At 46.2% G+C, this 21,665-nt stretch overlaps 1 protein-coding gene across 1 annotated transcript in view; it reads right to left on the minus strand.

Moving 5' to 3' along the window:
• The window catches only part of tut7 (terminal uridylyl transferase 7), a 48,943-nt gene extending 28,046 nt beyond the window's left edge, over positions 1 to 20,897 (minus strand). Inside the window, 13 exon segments of the mRNA XM_042331193.1 lie at positions 6,341 to 6,518; positions 7,580 to 7,714; positions 11,910 to 12,029; positions 12,600 to 12,726; positions 12,930 to 12,999; positions 13,150 to 13,201; positions 13,571 to 13,662; positions 15,197 to 15,374; positions 15,478 to 15,594; positions 18,450 to 18,607; positions 19,146 to 19,279; positions 19,362 to 19,652; positions 20,743 to 20,897. Of these exon segments, the coding sequence (XP_042187127.1) occupies positions 6,341 to 6,518; positions 7,580 to 7,714; positions 11,910 to 12,029; positions 12,600 to 12,726; positions 12,930 to 12,999; positions 13,150 to 13,201; positions 13,571 to 13,662; positions 15,197 to 15,374; positions 15,478 to 15,594; positions 18,450 to 18,607; positions 19,146 to 19,279; positions 19,362 to 19,636 (1,636 nt within the window). The 5' untranslated portion in view covers positions 19,637 to 19,652; positions 20,743 to 20,897.
• Between the last annotated feature and the right edge of the window lie 768 nt (positions 20,898 to 21,665).

Here is a 21,665-nt window from a genome sequence, read left to right on the forward strand (position 1 = left end):
CACCACTCCAGCCCACGCTTGGTTTACACCACTCCAGCCCACGCTTGGTTTACACCACTCCAGCCACGCTTGGTTTACACCACTCCAGACAACGCTTGGTTTACACCACTCCAGCCCACGCTTGGTTTACACCACTCCAGCCCACGCTTGGTATTGCACGTGGTGATCTAAGGCTTGTGTGCGGCTGCTCGGCCATGGAAAACCATTTAATTAAGCTCCCGACGAACAGTTATTGTGCAGAGGCAGTTTGGAACTCGGTAGTGAGTGACGCAACCAAGAATATATATTTTTTTTACTCGCTACGCACTTTAGCACTCTGCTGTCTTGTTCTGTGAGCTTTTGTGGCCTACCACTTCACGGCTGAGTAGTTGTTGCTCATAGACGTTTACACTTCACAATAACAGCACTTAAAAAGTTGAACGGGGCCGAAATTTGATGAACTGACTTGTTGGGAAGGTGGGATCCTATGACGATGCCTCGTTGAAAGTCACCGAGCTCTTCAGTAAGGCTATCCTACTGCCAATGTTTGTCTATGGAGATTGCATGGCGGTGTGTTCGATTTTATACACCTGTCAGCAAAGGGTGAGGCTGAAATAGCCAAATCCACTAGTTTGTAGTGTTGTTCCACACGGTAAGTCAGTACTGATGTTGACTGTTTTTTTTTTTTAATGAACTGTAATGCAGTCAAATCTTTGAACGTAAAAATGTTGTTCAGCGTACATGTTAATAGAAAAACTTCTCTATATATTATATATTTATATATTCACAAAATGTTAACCTCTCTTGGATAAGGGGCAGTATTCTAACGTCCAGATGAAGAGCGTGCCCAAAAAAAACTGCATGTTACTCAGGCCCAGAAGCTAGGATATGCATATAATTGGTTATATTTGGTTAGAAAACTCTAAAGTTTCTAAAAAATATTGAAATTATGTCTGTGAGTATAACAGAACTGATATGGCAGGCGAAACACCGAGGACACCATTTTATTTTAGTGTATTACACTTGTGATTTAATGAAGGTTAAATATTTATAATACTGTAGTTTGAATTTCGCGCTCTGCAATTTCACAGGATGTTGGCCTACCCTCCCACGCTACCGTCCCACCTGCCCATAACAAGTTAAGTCCCACAGGCAGTCCCAACACAGGACATAATGACATGAAAGGGAATTCTGACAGTGTAAAAGGCCCTTAGTGGACTCTAAAATGTTGTATTCTTTACCCATTTAAAGAGAAACAAGATTAAGATGAAAGATTCTCTCAGAGGACCCAACATGGGTCCCGGACGCCAAGTTTGGGAACCAGTGTGCTACTAACCTCTCTCCCTGCTTGCTTCCTCTCTCTGTGTAGAACCTCTCTCCCTGCTTGCTTCAATGCTTCGTCTCTCTGTGTAGAACCTCTCTCCCTGCTTGCTTCAATGCTTCGTCTCTCTGTGTAGAACCTCACTCCCTGCTTGCTTCAATGCTTCGTCTCTGTGTAGAACCTCTCTCCCTGCTTGCTTCAATGCTTCCTCGCTCTGTGTAGAACCTCTCTCCCTGCTTGCTTCAATGCTTGCTCTCTGTGTAGAACGTCTCTCCCTGCTTGCTTCAATGCTTCGTCTCTGTGTAGAACCTCTCCCTGCTTGCTTCAAAGCTTCCTCTCTCTGTGTAGAACCTCTGTCTCCTTCATTGCAGCCTGACCCAACACGGTCTGTCTCACTACTCTCTGTAAAGCAAAGTTATTTTGGTATGAGCTTCATTTCAGTCAACTGCTCCTGCTGAGGTCAGACTCCGTTCAACATGAGCTTCTAACTTCATGCTTCTAGCCAGCTAGTTATAGCTAGCTACCTGGCTAACAGCCGGAGCCCTTGAGTGAGCTAGCTAGCTCAACATCTGACTGGAATATCATCAGGACTTCCCCTACCCCGGTCAACTGCCCGGCACCCTCCACAGCAAACCGCCAATGCCCCCACCATTTCTCCTTTACCCAAATCCAGATTGCTGATGATCTGAAAGAGCTGCAAAATCTGGACCCCTACAAATCAGCCGGGCTAGACAATCTGGATCCTCTCTTTCTAAAAATTTCTGCCGAAATTGTTGAAACCCCTATTACCGCACTGTTCAACCTCTCTCTCTGATAGTCTGAGATTCTCAAAGATTGGAAAGCTGCCGCGGTCATCCCCCTCTTCAAAGGGGGAGACACTCTAGACCCAAACTGCTACAGACCTACAACTATCATTCCCTGTCTTTCTAAGGTCTTCGAAAGCCAAGTTAACAAACAGATTACCGACCATTTCGAATCCCACCGTACCTTCTCCGCTATGCAATCTGGTTTCAGAGCTGGTCATGGGTGCAGCCACGCTCAATGTCCTAAACGACATCATAACCGCCATCGATAAGAGACATTACTGTGCAGCCGTATTCATCAACCCGGCCAAGGCTTTCGACTCTGACAATCACCACATTCTTATTGGCACTCGGCAGCCTTGGTTTCTCATGATTGCCTCGCCTGGTTTACCAACTACTTCTCTGATAGAGTTCCGTTTGTCAAATCAGAGGGCCTGTTGTCCGGACCTCTGGCAGTCTCTATGGGGGTGCCACAGGGTTTAATCCTCGGGCCGACTCTCTTCTCTGTATACATCAATGATGTCGCTCTTGCTGCTAGTGATTCTCTGATCCACCTCTACGCAGACGACACCATTCTGTATACTTCTGGCCCTTCTTTGGACACTGTGTTAACTAACCTCCAAACGAGCTTCAATGCCATACAACTCTCCTTCCGTGGCCTCCAACTGCTCTTAAACACAAGTAAAACTAAATGCATGCTCTTCAACCAATCACTGCCCGCACCTGCTCGCCCGACTAGCATCATTACACTGGACGGTTCTGACTTAGAATATGTGGACAACTACAAATACCTAGGTGTCTCGTTAGACTGTTAACTCTCCTTCCAGACTCACATTAAGCATCTACAATCCACAATTAAATCTAGAATTGGCTTCCAATATTGCAACAAAGCATCCTTCACTCATGCTGCCAAACATACCCTCGTAAAACTGACCATCCTACCGATCCTAGACTTCGGTGATGTCATCAAACTGGATGCAGTCTATCACAGTGCCATCCGTTTTGTAACCAAAGCCCCATATACTACCCAACACTGCGACCTGTACGCTCTCGTTGGTTGGCCCTCGCTTCATACTTGTCGCCAAACCCACTGGCTACAGGTTATCTACAAGTCTCTGCTAGGTAAAGCCCCGCCTTATCTCAGCTCACTGGTCACCATAGTAACACCCACCTGTAGCACCCGCTCCAGCAGGTATATCTCACTGGTCACCCCCAAAACCAATTCCTCCTTTGGTCGTCTTTCCTTCCAGTTCTCTGCTGCCAATGACTGGAACGAACTGCAAAAATCACTGAAGCTGGCGACTCATATCTCCCTCACTAGCTTTAAGCACCAGCTGTCAGAGCAGCTCACAGATTACTGCACCTGTACACAGCCCATCTGTAAATAGCCCATCCAACTACCTCATCCCCATATTGTATTTATTTATTTATTTATCTTGCTCCTTTGCACCCCAGTATCTCTACTTGCACATTCATCTTCTGCACATCTACCATTCCAGCGTTTTAATTGCTATATTGTAATTACTTCGCCACCATGGCCTATTTATTGCCTTAACTCCCTTAACTTACCTCATTTGCACACACTGTATATAGACTTTGTTTTCTTTTTGTTCTATTGACTGTGTTTTGTTTATCCCATGTGTAACTCTGTGTTGTTTCTGTCGAACTGCTTTGTTTTATCTTGGCCAGGTCGCAGTTGCAAATGAGAACTTATTCTAGACTGGCCTACCTGGTTAAATAAAGGTGAAATAAAAATAAAAACATTTAAAAAATACTAAAAGTTGAGAATGACACAAATATAAATTTTCGCAAAATTTGCTGCCCAGTATCTTTAGATATTTTTGTCAGATATTACTATGGAATACTGAAGTATAATTACAAGCATTTCATAAGTGTCAAAGGCTTTTATTGACAATTACATGAAGTTGATGCAAAGAGTCAATATTTGCAGTGTTGACCCTTCTTTTTCAAGACCTCTGCAATCCGCCCTGGCATGCTGTCAATTAACTTCTGGGCCACATCCTGACTGATGGCAGCCCATTCTTGCATAATCATTGCTTGGAGTTTGTCAGAATTTGTGGGGTTTTGTTTGTCCACCAGCCTCTTGAGGATTGACCACAAGTTCTCAATGTGATTAAGGTCTGAGGAGTTTGATATTAACATACTTACTTCAAATCATATCAGATGTTATTTGACACATGCGCTGAATACAACAGGTTTCCTTTCCTACAAGTTTGAAATGTTTGGACAAAGCTTAAAACCTGTTTGGGATGAAATTTTCGCAGCTTTTTGTTAAAAATCGCGCAACATTTCAGCGCCCTGCTACTCATTCCAGGAATATAGTATATGCATATGATTAGTATGTGTGGATAGAAAACACTCAGACGTTTCTAAAACTGTTTAAATCACGGCTGTGACTATAACAGAACGTCTGTTTCATCGAAAAGCGCAGGAAAATCTGATCACTGGAGATGGAAAAAAATATCCATGCGCCACTCCCATGAATTGTTAAAGGTGAACCGTAATATATGGGGCCGAGCTTGCAGTACCTACAGCTTCCACAGGATCTATAGAGTCTCCTCATTTGAATCTGAATTGATTCTTGGTAGATCCGACCAAAGGGAACCGATTCTCTCCGACCACCGACCCGAGGCATTGTCTGTCTTTTTTCCGGACATTTTTCCACACGGCAGGCTATCGAATTTACATCGCCCACTGATGATTTTTATAGCTTATTGACGTGTAGTAATACCTAAAGTTGCATTAGAAAGGTATTTCAAGTGTTTTGTGAAAGTTTATCGTCGACTTTTTAACTTTTAAAAAATGACGTTACGTTATGAAACGCTATTTTTTCCGTTTTCCACACAGTCTTCATAGATCGATATCTAGGCTATATATGGACCGATTTAATCCAAAAAAGACCCAGTATTGATTATGGGACATCAAGGAGTGCCAAGAAAGAAGATGGTCAAAGGTAATGAATGTTTTATATTTTATTGTGCGGTTTGTGTAGCGCCGACTATGCTAATTATTTTTGTTTACATCCTCTACGGGTCTTTTGGGGTGTTACATGCTATCAGATAATAGCTTCTCATGCTTTCGCCGAAAAGCATTTTACAAATCTGACTCGGTGGCTAGATTCACAACGAGTGTAGCTTTAATTCAATACCTTGTTTGTGTGTTTTCATGAAAGTTTGAATTTTAATTTAAAACGATCAGTGACGCTCTAAAATATCCGCTGATTTGATCCCCACAACGGAACATCCTCCCTAACAAGTTTTAAGGTAACTTTTGTAGTCATGTTGCGCGAGTAAATTGACGCACCAAATAAATTGACGTTTTGGATATATATGGACGGAATTAATCAAACAAAAGGACCATTTGTGCTGTTTATGGGACATATTGGAGTGCTAAGGGTGCTATCCTCAGATTGTTTGCTTTCACCGTAAAGCATTTTTGAAATCTGACACGTTGGCTGGATTCACAACAAGTGTAACTTTAATTTGGTATATTGAATGTGATTTCATGAAAGTTAAATTTTTATAGTAATTTATTTAAATTTGGCGCTCTGCATTGTCACTGGATGTTGGCCAGTTGGGACGCGACCGTCCCACATATCCCAGAGGTTAAGAACAAATTCTTATTTTCGATGATGGCCTAGGAACAGTGGGTAAACTGCCTTGTTCAGGGGCAGAACGACAGATTTGTACCTTGTCAACTCGGAGATTCGAACTTGCAACCTTTCGGTTACTAGTCCAACACTCTAACCACTAGGCTACCCTGCCGCCCCTTTTGAGCAAACTTAATGATGGTGTTGGAGTCGTGCCTGGCCGTGCAGTCATGAGTGAATAGGGAGTACAGGAGGGGACTGAGCACCCCATCCGCCTCACGCTGTCTGCCAACGCCTTAAGAGTGAAAATATAGGACCTCCAGTTAAGAACAAATTCTTATTTTCAATGACAGATTTGTACCTTGCCAGCTCGGGGATTTGAACTTACAACCTTCCGGTTACTAGACCAGCGCTCTAACCACTAGGCTACCCTGCCGCCCTCAATCTGGCCTCCCTGGAGAACATGACACATGTAACTACACTAGGCTGCTGGTTGGTCAGGCTGAAACACCCCCACAGGTTATCCGGTTCCAAGGACCATGAAAAATAGATACCAATGCTAGAACATGTTTGGTAGTGGAGTTTGATGGTTTGAGAGGTGAATGGTAAAAAGGTCAAAGTTTGTACCCTCCACGGCAATGCGTTTCTTGGGCCAGTCCTTGGCGTCCCGTGATAAGACGAGGCTGGTGCGCACGCTGATGACACACTCCGTCATGTTGAACTCCAGCGAATAAAAACGCAGCATCTCCACCCACAGAAGACCCACCGATGGTGGAGAGACAGCGCTCTGGAACACCAGAGGAGCCTGGAGAGAGACAAGCACTCGTTACACACACACAGTGTGTACACTGACAATATTATGTTTAACAATGTGAGCACCAGGCTGACCCCCTCCCCCACACAGTGTGAAGTCCCCCCTCCCCCCACACAGTGTGAAGTCCCCCTCCCCCCACACAGTGTGAAGTCCCCCTCCCCCCACACAGTGTGAAGTCCCCCTCCCCCCACAGTGTGAAGTCCCCCTCCCCCCCACAGTGTGAAGTCCCCCTCCCCCCACAGTGTGAAGTCCCCCTCCCCCCACACAGTGTGAAGTCCCCCCTCCCCCCACACAGTGTGAGGTCCCCCCTCCCCCCACACAGGGTGAGGTCCCCCCCCCCCCACACAGGGTGAGGTCCCCCCTCCCCCACACAGTGTGAGGTCCCCCCAAACAGTGTGAGGTCCCCCCCCTCCCCCCACACAGGGTGAGGGTCCCCCCTCCCCCCACACAGGGTGAGGTCCCCCCTCCCCCACACAGGGTGAGGTCCCTCCCCCACACAGGGTGAGTCCCCCCCCCCACACAGGGTGAGGTCCCCCCCCCCCACACAGGGTGAGGTCCCCCTCCCCCACACAGGGTGAGGTCCCCCCCCCCCACACAGGGTGAGGTCCCCCCTCCCCCCACACAGGGTGAGGTCCCCCCTCCCCCACACAGGGTGAGGTTCCCCCCTCCCCCCACACAGGGTGAGGTCCCCCCTCCCCCCACACAGGGTGAGGTCCCCCCTCCCCCCACACAGGGTGAGGTCCCCCCCTCCCCCACACAGGGTGAGGTCCCCCCTCCCCCCACACAGGGTGAGGTCCCCCCTCCCCCACACAGGGTGAGGTCCCCCCCCCCCCCACACAGGGTGAGGCCCCCCACACAGGGTGAGGCCCCCCCCCCCACACAGGGTGAGGGCCCCCCCCCCCACACAGGGTGAGGCCCCCTCCCCCCCACACAGGGTGAGGCCCCCCTCCCCCCACACAGGGTGAGGCCCCCCCCCCCCCTCCCCCCACACAGGGTGAGGTCCCCCCCCCCCACACAGGGTGAGGTCCCCCCCCCCCACAGGGTGTAGTTACCTTGCCCTCCCTGAAGATAGTTTCTGTGGGTGAGGAGGAGTCCTTAGAGACGGGGTAGTAACCCCAGTGGACACAGCCATCCTCCATGTAGGTCAGACTGAAGTCATGTAGCCTGCTGATGGAGAACTCCTTTATCTGAGAATAAGGGGGAGAGGTGTTATGGTTAGATGTAGTACAGCCTGCTGATGGAGAACTCTTTGTTTCCTCTGCTGTGTATGTGTGTTAGGTATTTTATTAGGATCCTCCTTAGCTGTTGCGAAAGCAGCAGCTACTCTTCCTGGGGTCGACACAAAACATAAAACACAATACAGAACATTACTAGACAGGGGTTGTAAACTTTACACATATTTGTACAGAACCGTGCGGTACGAGGACCTCGGTTCGGTCCGCACTGCGAACCAGAATGAGAACGTTAAAACAACAATTTACTAAATAAAAACACCAGACCTAATAGACTATGCCTAAAATACATTGTACGCCTCGAGTAAATCTGAACAGTCCCCCCCTGGCTATCCCCCCCCCAACTAGAGCCAAGGTTTCCCCCCTGATCAAAATTCTGATGTCCCCCCCTCCCCATTTGAAAAACCCTAATGTGAGGCGCAACTGGGTACTAGTTCTGTACGACCGGGTAGGGTGGATAAACTGTCCTAATGTGAGGCGCAGCTGGGTACTAGTTCTGTACGACGGAGAGCGGGTAGGGTGGATACACTGTCCTAATGTGAGCGGGTAGCTGGTGGACACAGCCATCATGTAGGTCAGACTGAAGTCATGTAGCCTGGTGATGGATACACTGTCCTTTAGCTGAGAAGTTCTAAGGGGAGAGGGTTATGGGTGGATACACTGCCTAATGTGATGGCGCAGCTGGGTTTGTTTCTCTGCTGTGTAGCGGGTGTTAGGTATTTTATTAGGATCCTCTGGGTACTAGTTCTGTTGACGGAGAGCGGGTAGGGTGGATACACTGTCCTAATGTGAGGCGCAGCTGGGTACTAGTTCTGACGACAAAACATGGAAAACACAATACAGAACAGTTCTAGACAGAGCGGGTAGGGTGGATAAACTAATGTGAGGCGCAGCTGGGTACTATTTGTACAGAAGGGTGGATACACTGTCCTAATGTGAGGCGCAGCTGGGTACTAGTTCTGTACGACGGAGAGCCAGAGGGTGGAGAACTGTCCTAAAGGCGCAGCTTTACTAGTTAAAAACACGGAGACGGGTAGGGTGGATACACTGTCCTAAAGGCGCAGCTGGGTACTAGTTCTGTACGACGGAGTAAATCTGAGCACTGCCTAAAAAGCTGGTACTAGTTCTGTTACGACTAGAGCGGGTAGGGTTTACTGTAATGTGATCAAGCTGGGTACTAGTTGTTAACGGAGAGCGGGCATTGGATAAACTGTCCTAATGTGAGGCGCAGCTGGGTACTAGTTCTGTACGACGGAGAGCGGGTAGGGTGGATAAACTGTCCTAATGTGAGGCGCAGCTGGGTACTAGTTCTGTACGACGGAGAGCGGGTAGGGTGGATACACTGTCCTAATGTGAGGCGCAGCTGGGTACTAGTTCTGTACGACGGAGAGCGGGTAGGGTGGATAAACTGTCCTAATGTGAGGCGCAGCTGGGTACTAGTTCTGTACGACGGAGAGCGGGTAGGGTGGAGAGACGAGGATTCTCCATCGTAGTTTAAAAATCACCCGTTCGGGAACATTTATGCTTCCCAGTAAATCACAACGGTGACGGATAGAGATAGTATGTCGCCACTGCTGAACGAGAAGGGCTCGTTGGTTAAAAAGGATAATCCACCCCAAACCACTACCTACTAATTTATTTTTAACTTTACCCCCAATTTCGTGGTATCCAATTGATTTAGTAGCTACTATCTTGTCTCATCGCTACAACTCCCGTACGGGCTCGGGAGAGACGAAGGTTGAAAGTCATGCGTCCTCCGATACACAACCCAACCAAGCCGCACTGCTTCTTAACACAGCGCCATCCAACCCGGAAGCCAGCCGCACCAATGTGTCAGATACACCGTGCACCTGGCCACCTTGGTTACCGCGCACTGCGCCCGGCCCGCCACAGGAGTCGCTGGTGCGCGATGAGACAAGGATATCCCTACCGGCCAAACCCTCCCTAACCCGGACGACGCTAGGCCAATTGTGTGTCGCCCCACCGGCCAGCCGAGAGGCCTCTAATTCCTATTATTAACTGTGTTAAAACACTAATATGTGAAAACACTTTTTTTTGATGAACAAATGTTTCATTTCATAGTTATAAACAGGGTTGGTAGGAACGTGAAAAATCATTTTTGGAAATCTGATGCAGTTCAAATCTACTATAAAACCCACAATGCAATGTTCTCCATCTCCCTGGGCTGGCTAGAAAACATAGCTACACAAAATAAGTCCATATCAGCATGCGAAGTAGCCAGCTAGCTGTAAAAATCGCCTAAAACAAACTGTTATCAATTTAGCAGTCTCTCTTAAGGAGATGGGGGAAACTCAATTAGAATTGCATTGACAACGTGAATTGGTTTACGTTACCCTCCCCCCGCTGGGACAAACGGTCGCCCCAGCGTGAGTTAAATATCTCTAACGGTCGCCCCAGCGTGAGTTAAATATCTAACGGTCGCCCCAGCGTGAGTTAAATATCTAACGGTCGCCCCAGTGTGAGTTAAATATCTAACGGTCCTCCCAGCGTGAGTTAAATATCTAATGGTCGCCCCAGCGTGAGTTAAATATCTAACGGTCGCCCCAGCGTGAGTTAAATATCTAACGGTCGCCCCAGCGTGAGTTAAATATCTAACGGTCCTCCCAGCGTGAGTTAAATATCTAATGGTCGCCCCAGCGTGAGTTAAATATCTAACGGTCCTCCCAGCGTGAGTTAAATATCTAATGGTCGCCCCAGCGTGAGTTAAATATCTAACGGTCCTCCCAGCGTGAGTTAAATATCTAACTTCATGAGTTGTTTTATGCACGTGATGTCAGAATGCAGTCACTGTTCTAAAATGTGATTCTTACGGATCAGGACAGTTACCATCCGCTGTCTGATAATTATCTATAGACTGTTTCAACTTGTCAATATCTAATGATTTAACAGTTTGAGTTGAGGAGTGTTCCGCCTCATTAATTCACATTGACTACTTCTATGTCAGCGTTGCGGACAATTGATGTTTTACTGAGCTGGATAAACTTCTCTCGTGGAGGAGAGCCCACCGCACAGATCAAGTAAGTAAATATTTGCGCAGTTCTTCCTGGTGCGCGGCTTCGTCTTGTTGTTTTCCTTACTGATAATAACTTTGGACTAGGGTGCGTTCCTATCAAAGTAAGTTCCCCATTTTCTGTATATCGTGTTGTTGTTTCTACTGTAGGCGCCTTTTAGTATGTATGTACCATAATGTATATACAGTTTTATTCACGTTTTCAATTACTGGTGTCAAATAATGCATTACGATTATTGAGTAGATTGTAATGGACACCTATGATGTGTGTAAAATACTTTTTTTGAGGGTTGTACTGATTATAATGAGCTAAGCTATTCGCCAGCTATGTGTGGCGCCATGTTTGTTGACATTATACAATGCATTCTGGGTGTCACGTAATCTGTCAAGACCATATATGGTTTAATGAGGTGAAGGAATAGTTCACTCATCTTTCGGTGTAAACTTCTGGAAGTGAATGAAGGGAAGAGGATGATCGTAAACGACACACCCCCTTTCAACATGCATACTATAAAACAGACCAAACTCATCTTGTCTCCTCTTATTATCTTTGGTTGATGCGGAAAGAAAACAAGCATGGCAGCACACACAAACTAGCCATCTTCGGATGCCTTTCGACTGCTAAGTGTTTTATTCAATTATTTAGATCAATTGGTGAGCTCACCTGGCATGTGATTAATTATAAATAGTAATTGCTATTAGCTAATTCATATTGTCGTTTCTGTCAGCCGAGTTATAAAATATGACAGCTTGCGTTACGTCAACCTTTCCTCAGTTAGCGCTGGGACAAATGTAGCCTACATTTTTCAGGTTTGGATGATTGTGTTACGCTGTAGCTACTTCTGTGAATGTCTGAACATCGCACCCAAAAATAAAACAGCTCACATTCTGGACATCACTTTGTAAGGACTGTGTTTGTGCAAAAATATTTCTGAAAAACAAAAAAACTGTGTGGCTCAAACGCTGATTGTTGCGTCATTCGAAACAGGACGTTCTAAATACGCTTTCTAATGACACCGGTTTGATCGCACTCAACAGGGACCAGTGTAGAATGATCACACCCGGGTGTGTGTGTGTGTTGGTACGTGTGAAAAGGTTAAAACAAGACTGTGTGTGTACCTCGTGCCCCAGGTAGGCAGGCAGGACGGGCCGTTTCCTCTGTTGGAGGAAGTAGATGACCATGAGAGCCAGGACGTACGAAGGCAGACCTCCCTCCTCCGCTCGGTCCACGTGACAGATCTGAGACAGACACACAATGTCAAAAACACTGAAAAGTGAGCCTTGGGACACAAAGGACAATTCTGAATATATGGAATCCTAACTGACACAAATCCAATGTGAAGTTAATTTACCAATTATGTGAAAATGTGACTTAATTCACACCTCAGTGATGAGGTGTTTACAGGCCAAAATGTCTGAGGAACCACAGCGCCTCACCTAGAGATATAGCTAGGGCAGGGATGGGCAACTGGTGGCACGGGACCCCCTTTTTTGTAGACCCGCGGATCAACTCAAAGACTTCTCTACGCCTCATGGCAGAATGTGCAGAATTGCAGGGAAAATGTATCATATTCACATTTTTCTCTCCGCTATCAAGAGCCGAGAAAACAAAACTGAGGGCCAAACAAACTGAGGGCCGGCTTCGACTGCATGTGTGGGCACGCATACCCACGGGCCACTGCTGACCCTCATGAAACGTTAGGATTCTTTGTGGCCCCCACCCCCATCAAAGTACTTTATGATCTAGAGGAAACACTGATAGGCTAACTGATGATGTAACCAGGTATGAGGGCCAATGAATAAACTCACCCAGGCCCAGTGTCTGAAACCCAGGACCAGTGGCAGCAGGAGAGGCTCCCGACTGGACAGCTCAAACAGGAAGGAGGTAGTCAGGCAGGCGTTGTCATTTCCTGCGCTCACCTTACACACCAGACCACTTGGACGACAACAACAACAACCATCAGACAGGTTCTTCCTGAAAAACTACAGGTCCCCATCAGCCACACTTTCACATCAATCAAAAGGGAGATGTGGTTATATTCAGGAAGATTAGTGCTAAACAATACAACTGTCAGATAGCAGCACATATGAAAGAACATGATGATCCAGAACAATGGATGTGATTAATGAAGGACTGACCTGTCCTTGTCTTTACAGATGACCACCGGAACCCTGGCATGAAAGTCTACCTCCAGGTTACTGTAGAGATCTGGAAACAACCACCACCAACTCCATCATCAACATTATCTCAGGGGGGTTAGTCCACTAAATGACAATGCTAATGCTAACAGTAGCATTGGTTATTATGGTGGTTTCTACAGTAGCGTGTCTCGAGGGGGGAACAGTCAGTCATACTCACGGCTGACTGACAGACTCTTCTGTACCAGCAACAGAACGTCTGGCTGATGCATCTGTGAACATTGAAAAAATATATATAATTTAAAAGAATATATGATAGATTACACAAAGGGAATATCTGTGAACACAGACCCATTTCAAAACCCTAATAAAATCATAGATTACAATATTATAGAGCTTCAGGAAAAACATGATCATCACAGCAAAATGGAAAATAAACGAATCATTCACTATTAGTCTAGGAAGAGGAACACACGCATCTCATTAGCAAGCAGGGCTACTCAGACGCATCTCATTAGCAAGCAGGGCTACTCACACGCATCTCATTAGCAAGCAGGGCTACTCACACGCATCTCATTAGCAAGCAGGGCTACTCACACGCATCTCATTAGCAAGCACATCTCATTAGCAAGCAGGGCTACTCACATGAGGGGGAACTGGATATCAATGTTGACATCAGAATCTTTGAAACCAAACTTGGTGCAGGAAGACCCATAGAGCCTGAGTTTCACCTCTGGGGTGGGGTGGGGGGGCAAATAGAGAACACACACAAAAAACAAAAACATAAACCCTATTCATCCTTAATGATATTCTCATCTTTCTACTGTAAACATGCCTAGCCTTTCCAGGAAACCCCCCACCTAAACTACATGTTCTGTAGACTTGCTCCCTGGCTAAAGTGGAGTTTCTCCAGGACTCCCCATCATTCCCACTCAGCACGCTTGTCTAGTTAAAATCCAATTCACATGCACATTAACACACACTTATACATGTGTTAAATAGGACAAATATAAAATCCCCCAACAAATGATTATAACTTTTAAACTAGAGGCCATGAATAAGTTAAAGAACGGCACCAGTTGGCCTATAGGGGGTGCTGTTGTCAGCAGTAACACGTAAGCCCTTATTTTGGACATCTTGTTTGACAGGCTTAAACTTTGTACACCAAATGTACAAAATATTAGGAACATCTGCCCTTTCCATGACATAGACTGACCAGGTGAATCCAGGTGAAATCTATGATCCCTAATTGATGTAACTTGTTAAATCCACATCTATCAGTGTAGGCGAAGGGGAGAAAATTGTTCACACACTCAACAGTTTCCCGTGTGTATCTAGAATGGTCCACCACCCAAAGGACATCCAGCCAACTTGACACAACTGTGGGAAGCATTGAAGCATTACATGGGCTTGCTCCTACCTATCTTTCCGATTTGGTCCTGCCGTACATACCTACACGTACGCTACGGTCACAAGACGCAGGCCTCCTAATTGTCCCTAGAATTTCTAAGCAAACAGCTGGAGGCAGGGCTTTCTCCTATAGAGCTCCATTTTTATGGAACGGTCTGCCTACCCATGTCAGAGACGCAAACTCGGTCTCAACCTTTAAGTCCTTACTGAAGACTTATCTCTTCAGTGGGTCATATGATTGAGTGTAGTCTGGCCCAGGAGTGGGAAGGTGAACGGAAAGGCTCTGGAGCAACGAACCGCCCTTGCAGTCTCTGCCTGGCCGGTTCCCCTCTTTCCACTGGGATTCTCTGCCTCTAACCCTATTACAGGGGCTGAGTCACTGGCTTACTGGGGCTCTCTCATGCCGCCCCTGGAAGGGGTCCGTCACCTGAGTGGGTTGATTCACTGATGTGGTCATCCGGTCTGGGTTGGCGCCCCCCCCTTGGGTTGTGCCGTGGCGGAGATCTTTGTGGGCTACACTCAGCCTTGTCTCAGGATGGTAAGTTGGTGGTTGAAGATATCCCTCTAGTGGTGTGGGGGCTGTGCTTTGGCAAAGTGGGTGGGGTTATATCCTTCCTGTTTGGCCCTGTCCTATTCGGTGGGGTGTCCTCGGATGGGGCCACAGTGTCTCCTGACCCCTCCTGTCTCAGCCTCCAGTACTTATGCTGCAGTAGTTTATGTATCGGGCGGCTAGGGTCAGTTTGTTATATCTGGAGTAATTCTGCTGTCTGACAAAACTGCACATTTTAGAGTGGCCTTTTATTGTCCCCAAAACACTGGTCTAGTCTACACCTCTAGTCTAGTGTCCATTCTCTCACCAGGCAGGACGGCTGTTAGGACTTCCTGCATGTTGGAGACGATCTTTTGTCTGTTCTCTACATCCTGGTCACTCATCCCCCTCTCTCTGACCACGACCTCCAGGGCCATGCCCACTGCTGCCACCTGCTCTGCCCTGGGGGGCGCAATCTCCGTCAGCATCTCCTCCTCACAACGGTCCTACAGAGGGCCGTCACAGAACACACACACACACACTTCATAATAAAACATTGTTATATCTTATTGTTTTGAATAATATAACAATAGTATCAGCTGTTCTCACCTTGGCTCTCCTCTTGTGCCACTTGTCTTTGATGTGTCTGTGAGCTTCAGAGACAGAGTCCAGCAGTACCTCACACAGAGAGCAGGAGTAGACAGCACTGGGGTTACTGTGGGACCTCTGAGAGAAAGAGAGACAGAGCACTGGGGTTACTGTGGGACCTCAGAGAGAGGGCAGTCAGTGGCAGTGGCCATAGAGTACACAGTAATCAATCCCCTGATTAGTTGAAATCAGTTGTGTGAATGTGAAGCCAGAACAACAAATGTACAATGTTGGGGACAATGAAGCACTGTTCTCTCTAAGTACATCGAGAAGCCAGCCAGCGTTTCCTGGCTGTCCAGTTTCTAAAAACATAATTCCACTTTGACATTATGGGGTATTGTGTGTAGGCCAGTGACAAAACTCAATTTAATCACATTTAAATTCAGGCTGTAAAAACAAAAACAACGAGGAACAATTCAAGGCGTGTGAATAAACCGACACTTAATATACTAGTGACTGTGCGATCACAGCTAACCTTGTAGGGAAATATTATGCTGTTTGCGTTCACGTTTTTGTTGGCTTTTATAATCGTGACAGAAATTGAAGTGAATAGAAAGCTAGCTAACAAGGTTAGCGGAATTCTCAAAACCTCATTGTTGGTAGCTACTTCCTGCCCCTCATGCTAGCCCACACAGTCAAATATCACTTCAGAAAGATATTGATATGGCCAGCATTGGCTAACATCACAGACCATTTCCCCTTCTCTTGCTGCAGCCTTAGCTCATCTCTGAAACAGGTTTCCCTCAAGATTTTCCCTGTATCTAGCGTCATCCATCATTCCTTCAATTGTGACCAGTTTCCCAGTCCCTGCCGATGGAAAAACATCCCCACAGCAGGATGCTCCCACCACCATGCTTCACTGTGATGATATTCTCGGGGTGATGAGGTGTTGGGTTTGCGCCAGACATAGCATTTTCCTTGATGGCCAAAGAGCTACATTTTCGTCTCATCTGACCTGAGTTTCTTCTTCCATAGGGCATGTGGGAGACTCCCCAAACATAAGGCAATTTTTTTCTTTTAGCAATGGCTTTTTTTCTGGCCAATCTTCCGTACAGCCCAGCTCTGTGGAGTGTACGGCTTAAAGTCGTCCTATGGACAGATACTCCACAATGTCTGCTGTGCAGCTCATTCGGGGTTATCTTTGGTCTCTTTGTTGCCCCTCTGATTTATGCCCTCCTTGCATGCCCAGGCGTTGTAGGGAGGTCATACAGGCACGTGGAGGCCACACACACACACTACTGAGCCTCATATTGACTTGTTTTAAGGACATTACATCAAAGTTGGATCAGCCTGTAGTGTGGTTTTCCACTTTAATTTTGAGTGTGACTCCAAATCCAGACCTCCATGGGCTGATAAATTTGATTTCCATTGATCATTTGTGTGTGATTTTGTTGTCAGCACATTCAACTATGTAAAGAAAAAAGTATTTAATAAGAATATTTCATTCATTCAGATCTAGGATGTGTTATTTTAGTGTTCCCTTTATTTTTTTAATATAGATATATATATATATATATAGACAGGAAGCAGATCCTGCTTCTGTTTCCTGTTTGACTGTTTAATAACCTACTATGAGCCCTAAGCCTCATGCAACAGCAAAATGTCAGATAAAGCTATTTCCCAGATTTCGGTTGTTTTTAATCTCTGCTATAATAAAGACTTTTTTTTCTCTCCATTAGAACCGACTCTCCGGTGCACTTCAGTGTTGTTTACACTTCCAAAATGGTCACAAAAAAATATATTGTAATCAACTGTTTGGCACACACAATACTCACAACACTGCTCCTAGACCCTCCTTTCTCTGGAGCGCCAGTGATTTCCACAACAAAGTCAAATGTCTTCCACACATCTGACTTCCCCTTTCCCACCTGAGCAACCAGTTAAGCCGGTTTGACTTTATTTTTCACGTCCTCCGCGTTCATTTTGCTTCCACGTGTTACCGTGTTCATGATTTTGTTATTTCCAATGTATTGATGTGATTATGATAGGCTATAAGAGGTCACATGCATATAGAGGTCAGGCCCTATTGGTCACATACATGCAATGGGAAAGAGGGATACCTAGTCAGTTGTCCAACTGAATGCATTCAACTGAAATGTGTCTTACCCATTTAACCTAACCCCTCTGAATCAGAGAGGTGTGTGTGGGGCTGCCTTAATCGACAACCACGTCTTCGGCGCCCGAGGAACAGTGGGTTAACTGTCTCGCTCAGGGGCAGAACGACAGATTTTTACCTCGTTAGCTCGGATGCTTACATGTTTCATGTAGAGAGAGCATGGGTTGAGGGAATGTTTTTCCTAAAAAAATTAGGGATTTCGGTAAAAAAATAACTTTTCAGTCAGAAACAAGAAAGTAACTAAATGGCTGAAATTATGTTGCAGCCTCAGCACGGACAATAAACACTCGCTGTGTTGTGGTGCCCATTTCATCAGACTCTTTGTTGAGCCATTTTTTGTGTCTTAATTATTTAATTAAATTGTGTGCTTAAAGCATCAGACAAGCTCAGTGGATATGTAGTTGATTTGATTCAAACACATGGGGTGTGGCTATACAGGGAAAATAAGTTTAAACATTTCGACAAATCGACTCTCGGTCAACCAGATCATTTTTGTTGTTGTTGTTGTCGTCGGGGACAGCCCTAGTACCCTCAAATATGAATAACTTAGGCGAGACACATTTTCAGCTGCCCTTTTGACGGCAGGGGGTTAGTGTGGTAACAGGGTTCGGCTGTCTGTTGAAGCAAACATAAACTAATGTTGACCAACCACCAAGCGGGAGAAAGGTTATACAGACTTTTCTGAACTGAAATGTTTAAAAGAAGAAGAGGGACAAAGTAGCTGCCGAAAAGAAGTCTGTTACTGGCTGTTTAGACGTTTAGGGAAAACACTGATGGGAGTTGAGTAACGCTCCTCCTCTCCGGATGGATGGCTCACCTTCTTCAGACGGAAGATCTTCTCCCTGCCAATCTTGTCCTCCGCCTGTTTCAGTCCCAGCAGCTCTTTGGCTGACAGAGCCGACTCATCCACCACCGGCCCATGGTCCTCCTCACCTAGACCCCGCCTCCAGTTATGGTTTCTACGATTCCTGCCCCCTGGAAGCACACAAACTATGTTAGCCATAGTCCTCCTTCCCCCGCGGAGACAAAAAAATACGTTACCTAGAGCACTTCACACACTTTCATGACTCCCCCGCTGTGTTCGAGACCATTACAGCCGTGATGTATCATGGGTAAATTGTGACTGACTGATCTACAAATAATATTGAGTAGTTAATTATGATGCGAGGTGATGCGTCTCAACTCCCCTTTTGAAGTGGAACGCGCCCTGAAGATAAGACAGGAGAACTTTGTTTGGGTTGGCTGAGCTGTGAGGTGTGTTGTCTGCAGTCTCTCTCCTGCCATAATGCTCCCTGTCCTATCTACCCGCCCGACTACATTATCTACCCGCCCGACTACATTATCTACCCGCCCGACTACATTATCTACCCGCCCGACTACATTATCTACCCGCCCGACTACATTATCTACCCGCCCGACTACATTATCTACCCGCCCGACTACATTATCTACCCGCCCGACTACATTATCTACATTCGTCGACACCCCCACCCGCCAGGAGGTGTTGGTTTACCTGAGTGAAGTGTGTTGTCAACATTGTCTCTCCTCTGCTCCCTGTCCTCTCCCTGAGAAGTTCTCCTCCAGCGTTGTGAAGGGCGCTCTCTCCAGTTCTCCTCCCGGCCCTCGGCCTGCTGGCTCTCTGGGTACCTGCAAATAGTGTTAGCATGGCAACTTAGCGTGACATATTTTCCTATGAGAAATGATAACTATTTGATCTTAGTGTTGCTACCTGGCTCTCTGGAAGTCCTCCCTCTGTGAGGGGCTGTGGCCCTCCTTGAATCCCCCTGCAGGGTAGCTGCTCTGGGGCTCCATCGCTCCCTTCTTGGAGCTGGCGTGGTGAAGCCCTCCGTGGCCTCCCCTCTTCCCCTGGCCACGCCTCTCCGGCTTGGGGCTGTATCCTCTCCCTGCATCCTGGTTCCTCCAGGTCTCAGCCTCGTCTGCTACCGGGCCCCTCTCCCGGCCTTCCTGCTTGGGGTAGCGTGGCCTGCCTCCTGACTCTTCCATGGTGTTTCTACTAGGCCTGTGATGTGACAACGAGAGGGAGATGTCATCCATTACTACCCCTGGGGAATGTAGTGGCCACTAGCTCTGGCCCAGGGTGTTAAAGAAGCCCTGGACAATACATACGTGGCTACGAGCTCATAAAGACATCACATATAAGGACAGTTCATTCATTTGGCTTACTTCTATATCTGTTAGCTAACTAGCTACTTCCTCAAAACTTAAGTGAGTTAATTAGCTATCATGCCAAACTGCTAGTCAACTAGGTAGCTATGAAGACTCACTCAGGAATGGGAACGGAGACAGATAAATAGTTTTAGATGCAATGAGTACTTTACTGAAAAGTTGTGTCTTCCATTACTCCAGGAAGTCCTCTCTAAACAACCCACTTCAATACCCAATGATATTTAGCGTGATAGTCTACCATAACCACTGACTGATCTACAAACAACCTTGCATCAAAAATAACCAGACATTATTATTTGTAGATCAGTCAGTCACAATTTACCCATGATACATTACAGTTTTGATCCATCCGAACAAATACTTAGTCTCAATACATAACAATGGAGTTAATTAGCCATCATGCCAGACTGCTAGCTAGCTATGAAGGCCCAACTGTTTAGTAACAATTGTCAGTAAATGTGGTTGACTATTTTATGTTATTGAACACATATTAACTAAGCCATGCGTTACATTTTTAAAACAACTTGCCTGGCAGGTGTTTGTTTTTGTTTTCTTCCTGAGTGTTAGCTATCTAACTTTAGCATGTTAGCATGTTGTCACAAGGTTATTGGCTAACTATGCTAGCCACCATGACTTGACATTTAGCAACTTGTCGCTTAGCTTAAAGGACTATGTGCTGACAAGTGTTGGATCTATTCTGTACAACTGGCTAATTTGACTACAAAACCAGTAACTAACCTGGTCTGATTTCACAATCTGTGACCTTTCTGTTTGTCGAATGAAACCGCTAACACCAGTTACTGTGTTAGCTAGCTAGCTACACTAGCCTGTTAGCTATCCGGCTACTCATGTTACCTGTCTTTTGGGGTTGCACTGCTAGCTAATATACAAACATAAACGGTGACCATAATATTTAGAAATACCTTGAGTGTTTGTATGGGCAGCATACTCCTGTGTTTATTCGTTATGGTATCGGTAGCTAGCTGGCTGGCTAGCTGGCCACAAACACCTTCCGCACCAATACAATGTTCTACGCACAAGAGTTTCCAGGGGAAAACATGTTTCCCGATGACGTTGAAATACACGTTTCACGTATTTATCTTATTTATTTATTTTGGTTTGTTGAGTGGTTACTGCACTCTACTGGTGAAAATAGTGAAGGACATGGAAATTGATTTTTAATTCAGAGGTGACACTGCCAAGTCATTCAATAAAGGAAAGGAGCCCTTTGGGAGAGAGTTGGTTACAAATTAAGATTTTCGTTATTTGTGGAATATCGGAGCTCTAATAAAGATTAATCAGCCTGGATGTTATCCATTTAGGGCTGGTTTCCCAGACACAGATTAAGAAGGTGGTAGGTAGACTGGCGGTTAGGAGCGTTGGGCCAGGAACAGCAAAGTTGCTGGATCAAATCTCAGAGCTGACAAGGTAAAAATCTGTTGTTCTACCCCTGAGCAAGGCAATTAACCCTAATTTCTCCAGGGTTGCCGTCAAGAATTGCTGACCCTGGCCGCGACCCCAGTCTCCGAGGGTCTCAGGGGGAGTGCGATATGCAAAAATCACATTTCCATTTCACACCTCACACCTGTACAGGTTACCCACTTGTACATACGGTGAAACAGGACTATTATAAGCAGTCAATAATTTAAATGTGCAGTTAAGCACTTTAGACCTCATGTTAGCTCATTCAGCACAAACACAGTTCGTAGGTCAGTGTGATCACAGTTAACATGAGCTTCGTCCTAAACAATACCCTCTTTCCTATACAGTGCACTACTTTCTACCAGAACCCTATGGGACCTGGTCACAAGTAGTGCACTATATAGGGAATAGGGCCCTGGTCTAA

This window comes from Oncorhynchus tshawytscha, linkage group LG12, assembly GCF_018296145.1.
Source record: "Oncorhynchus tshawytscha isolate Ot180627B linkage group LG12, Otsh_v2.0, whole genome shotgun sequence".
Taxonomy (NCBI): domain Eukaryota; kingdom Metazoa; phylum Chordata; class Actinopteri; order Salmoniformes; family Salmonidae; genus Oncorhynchus; species Oncorhynchus tshawytscha.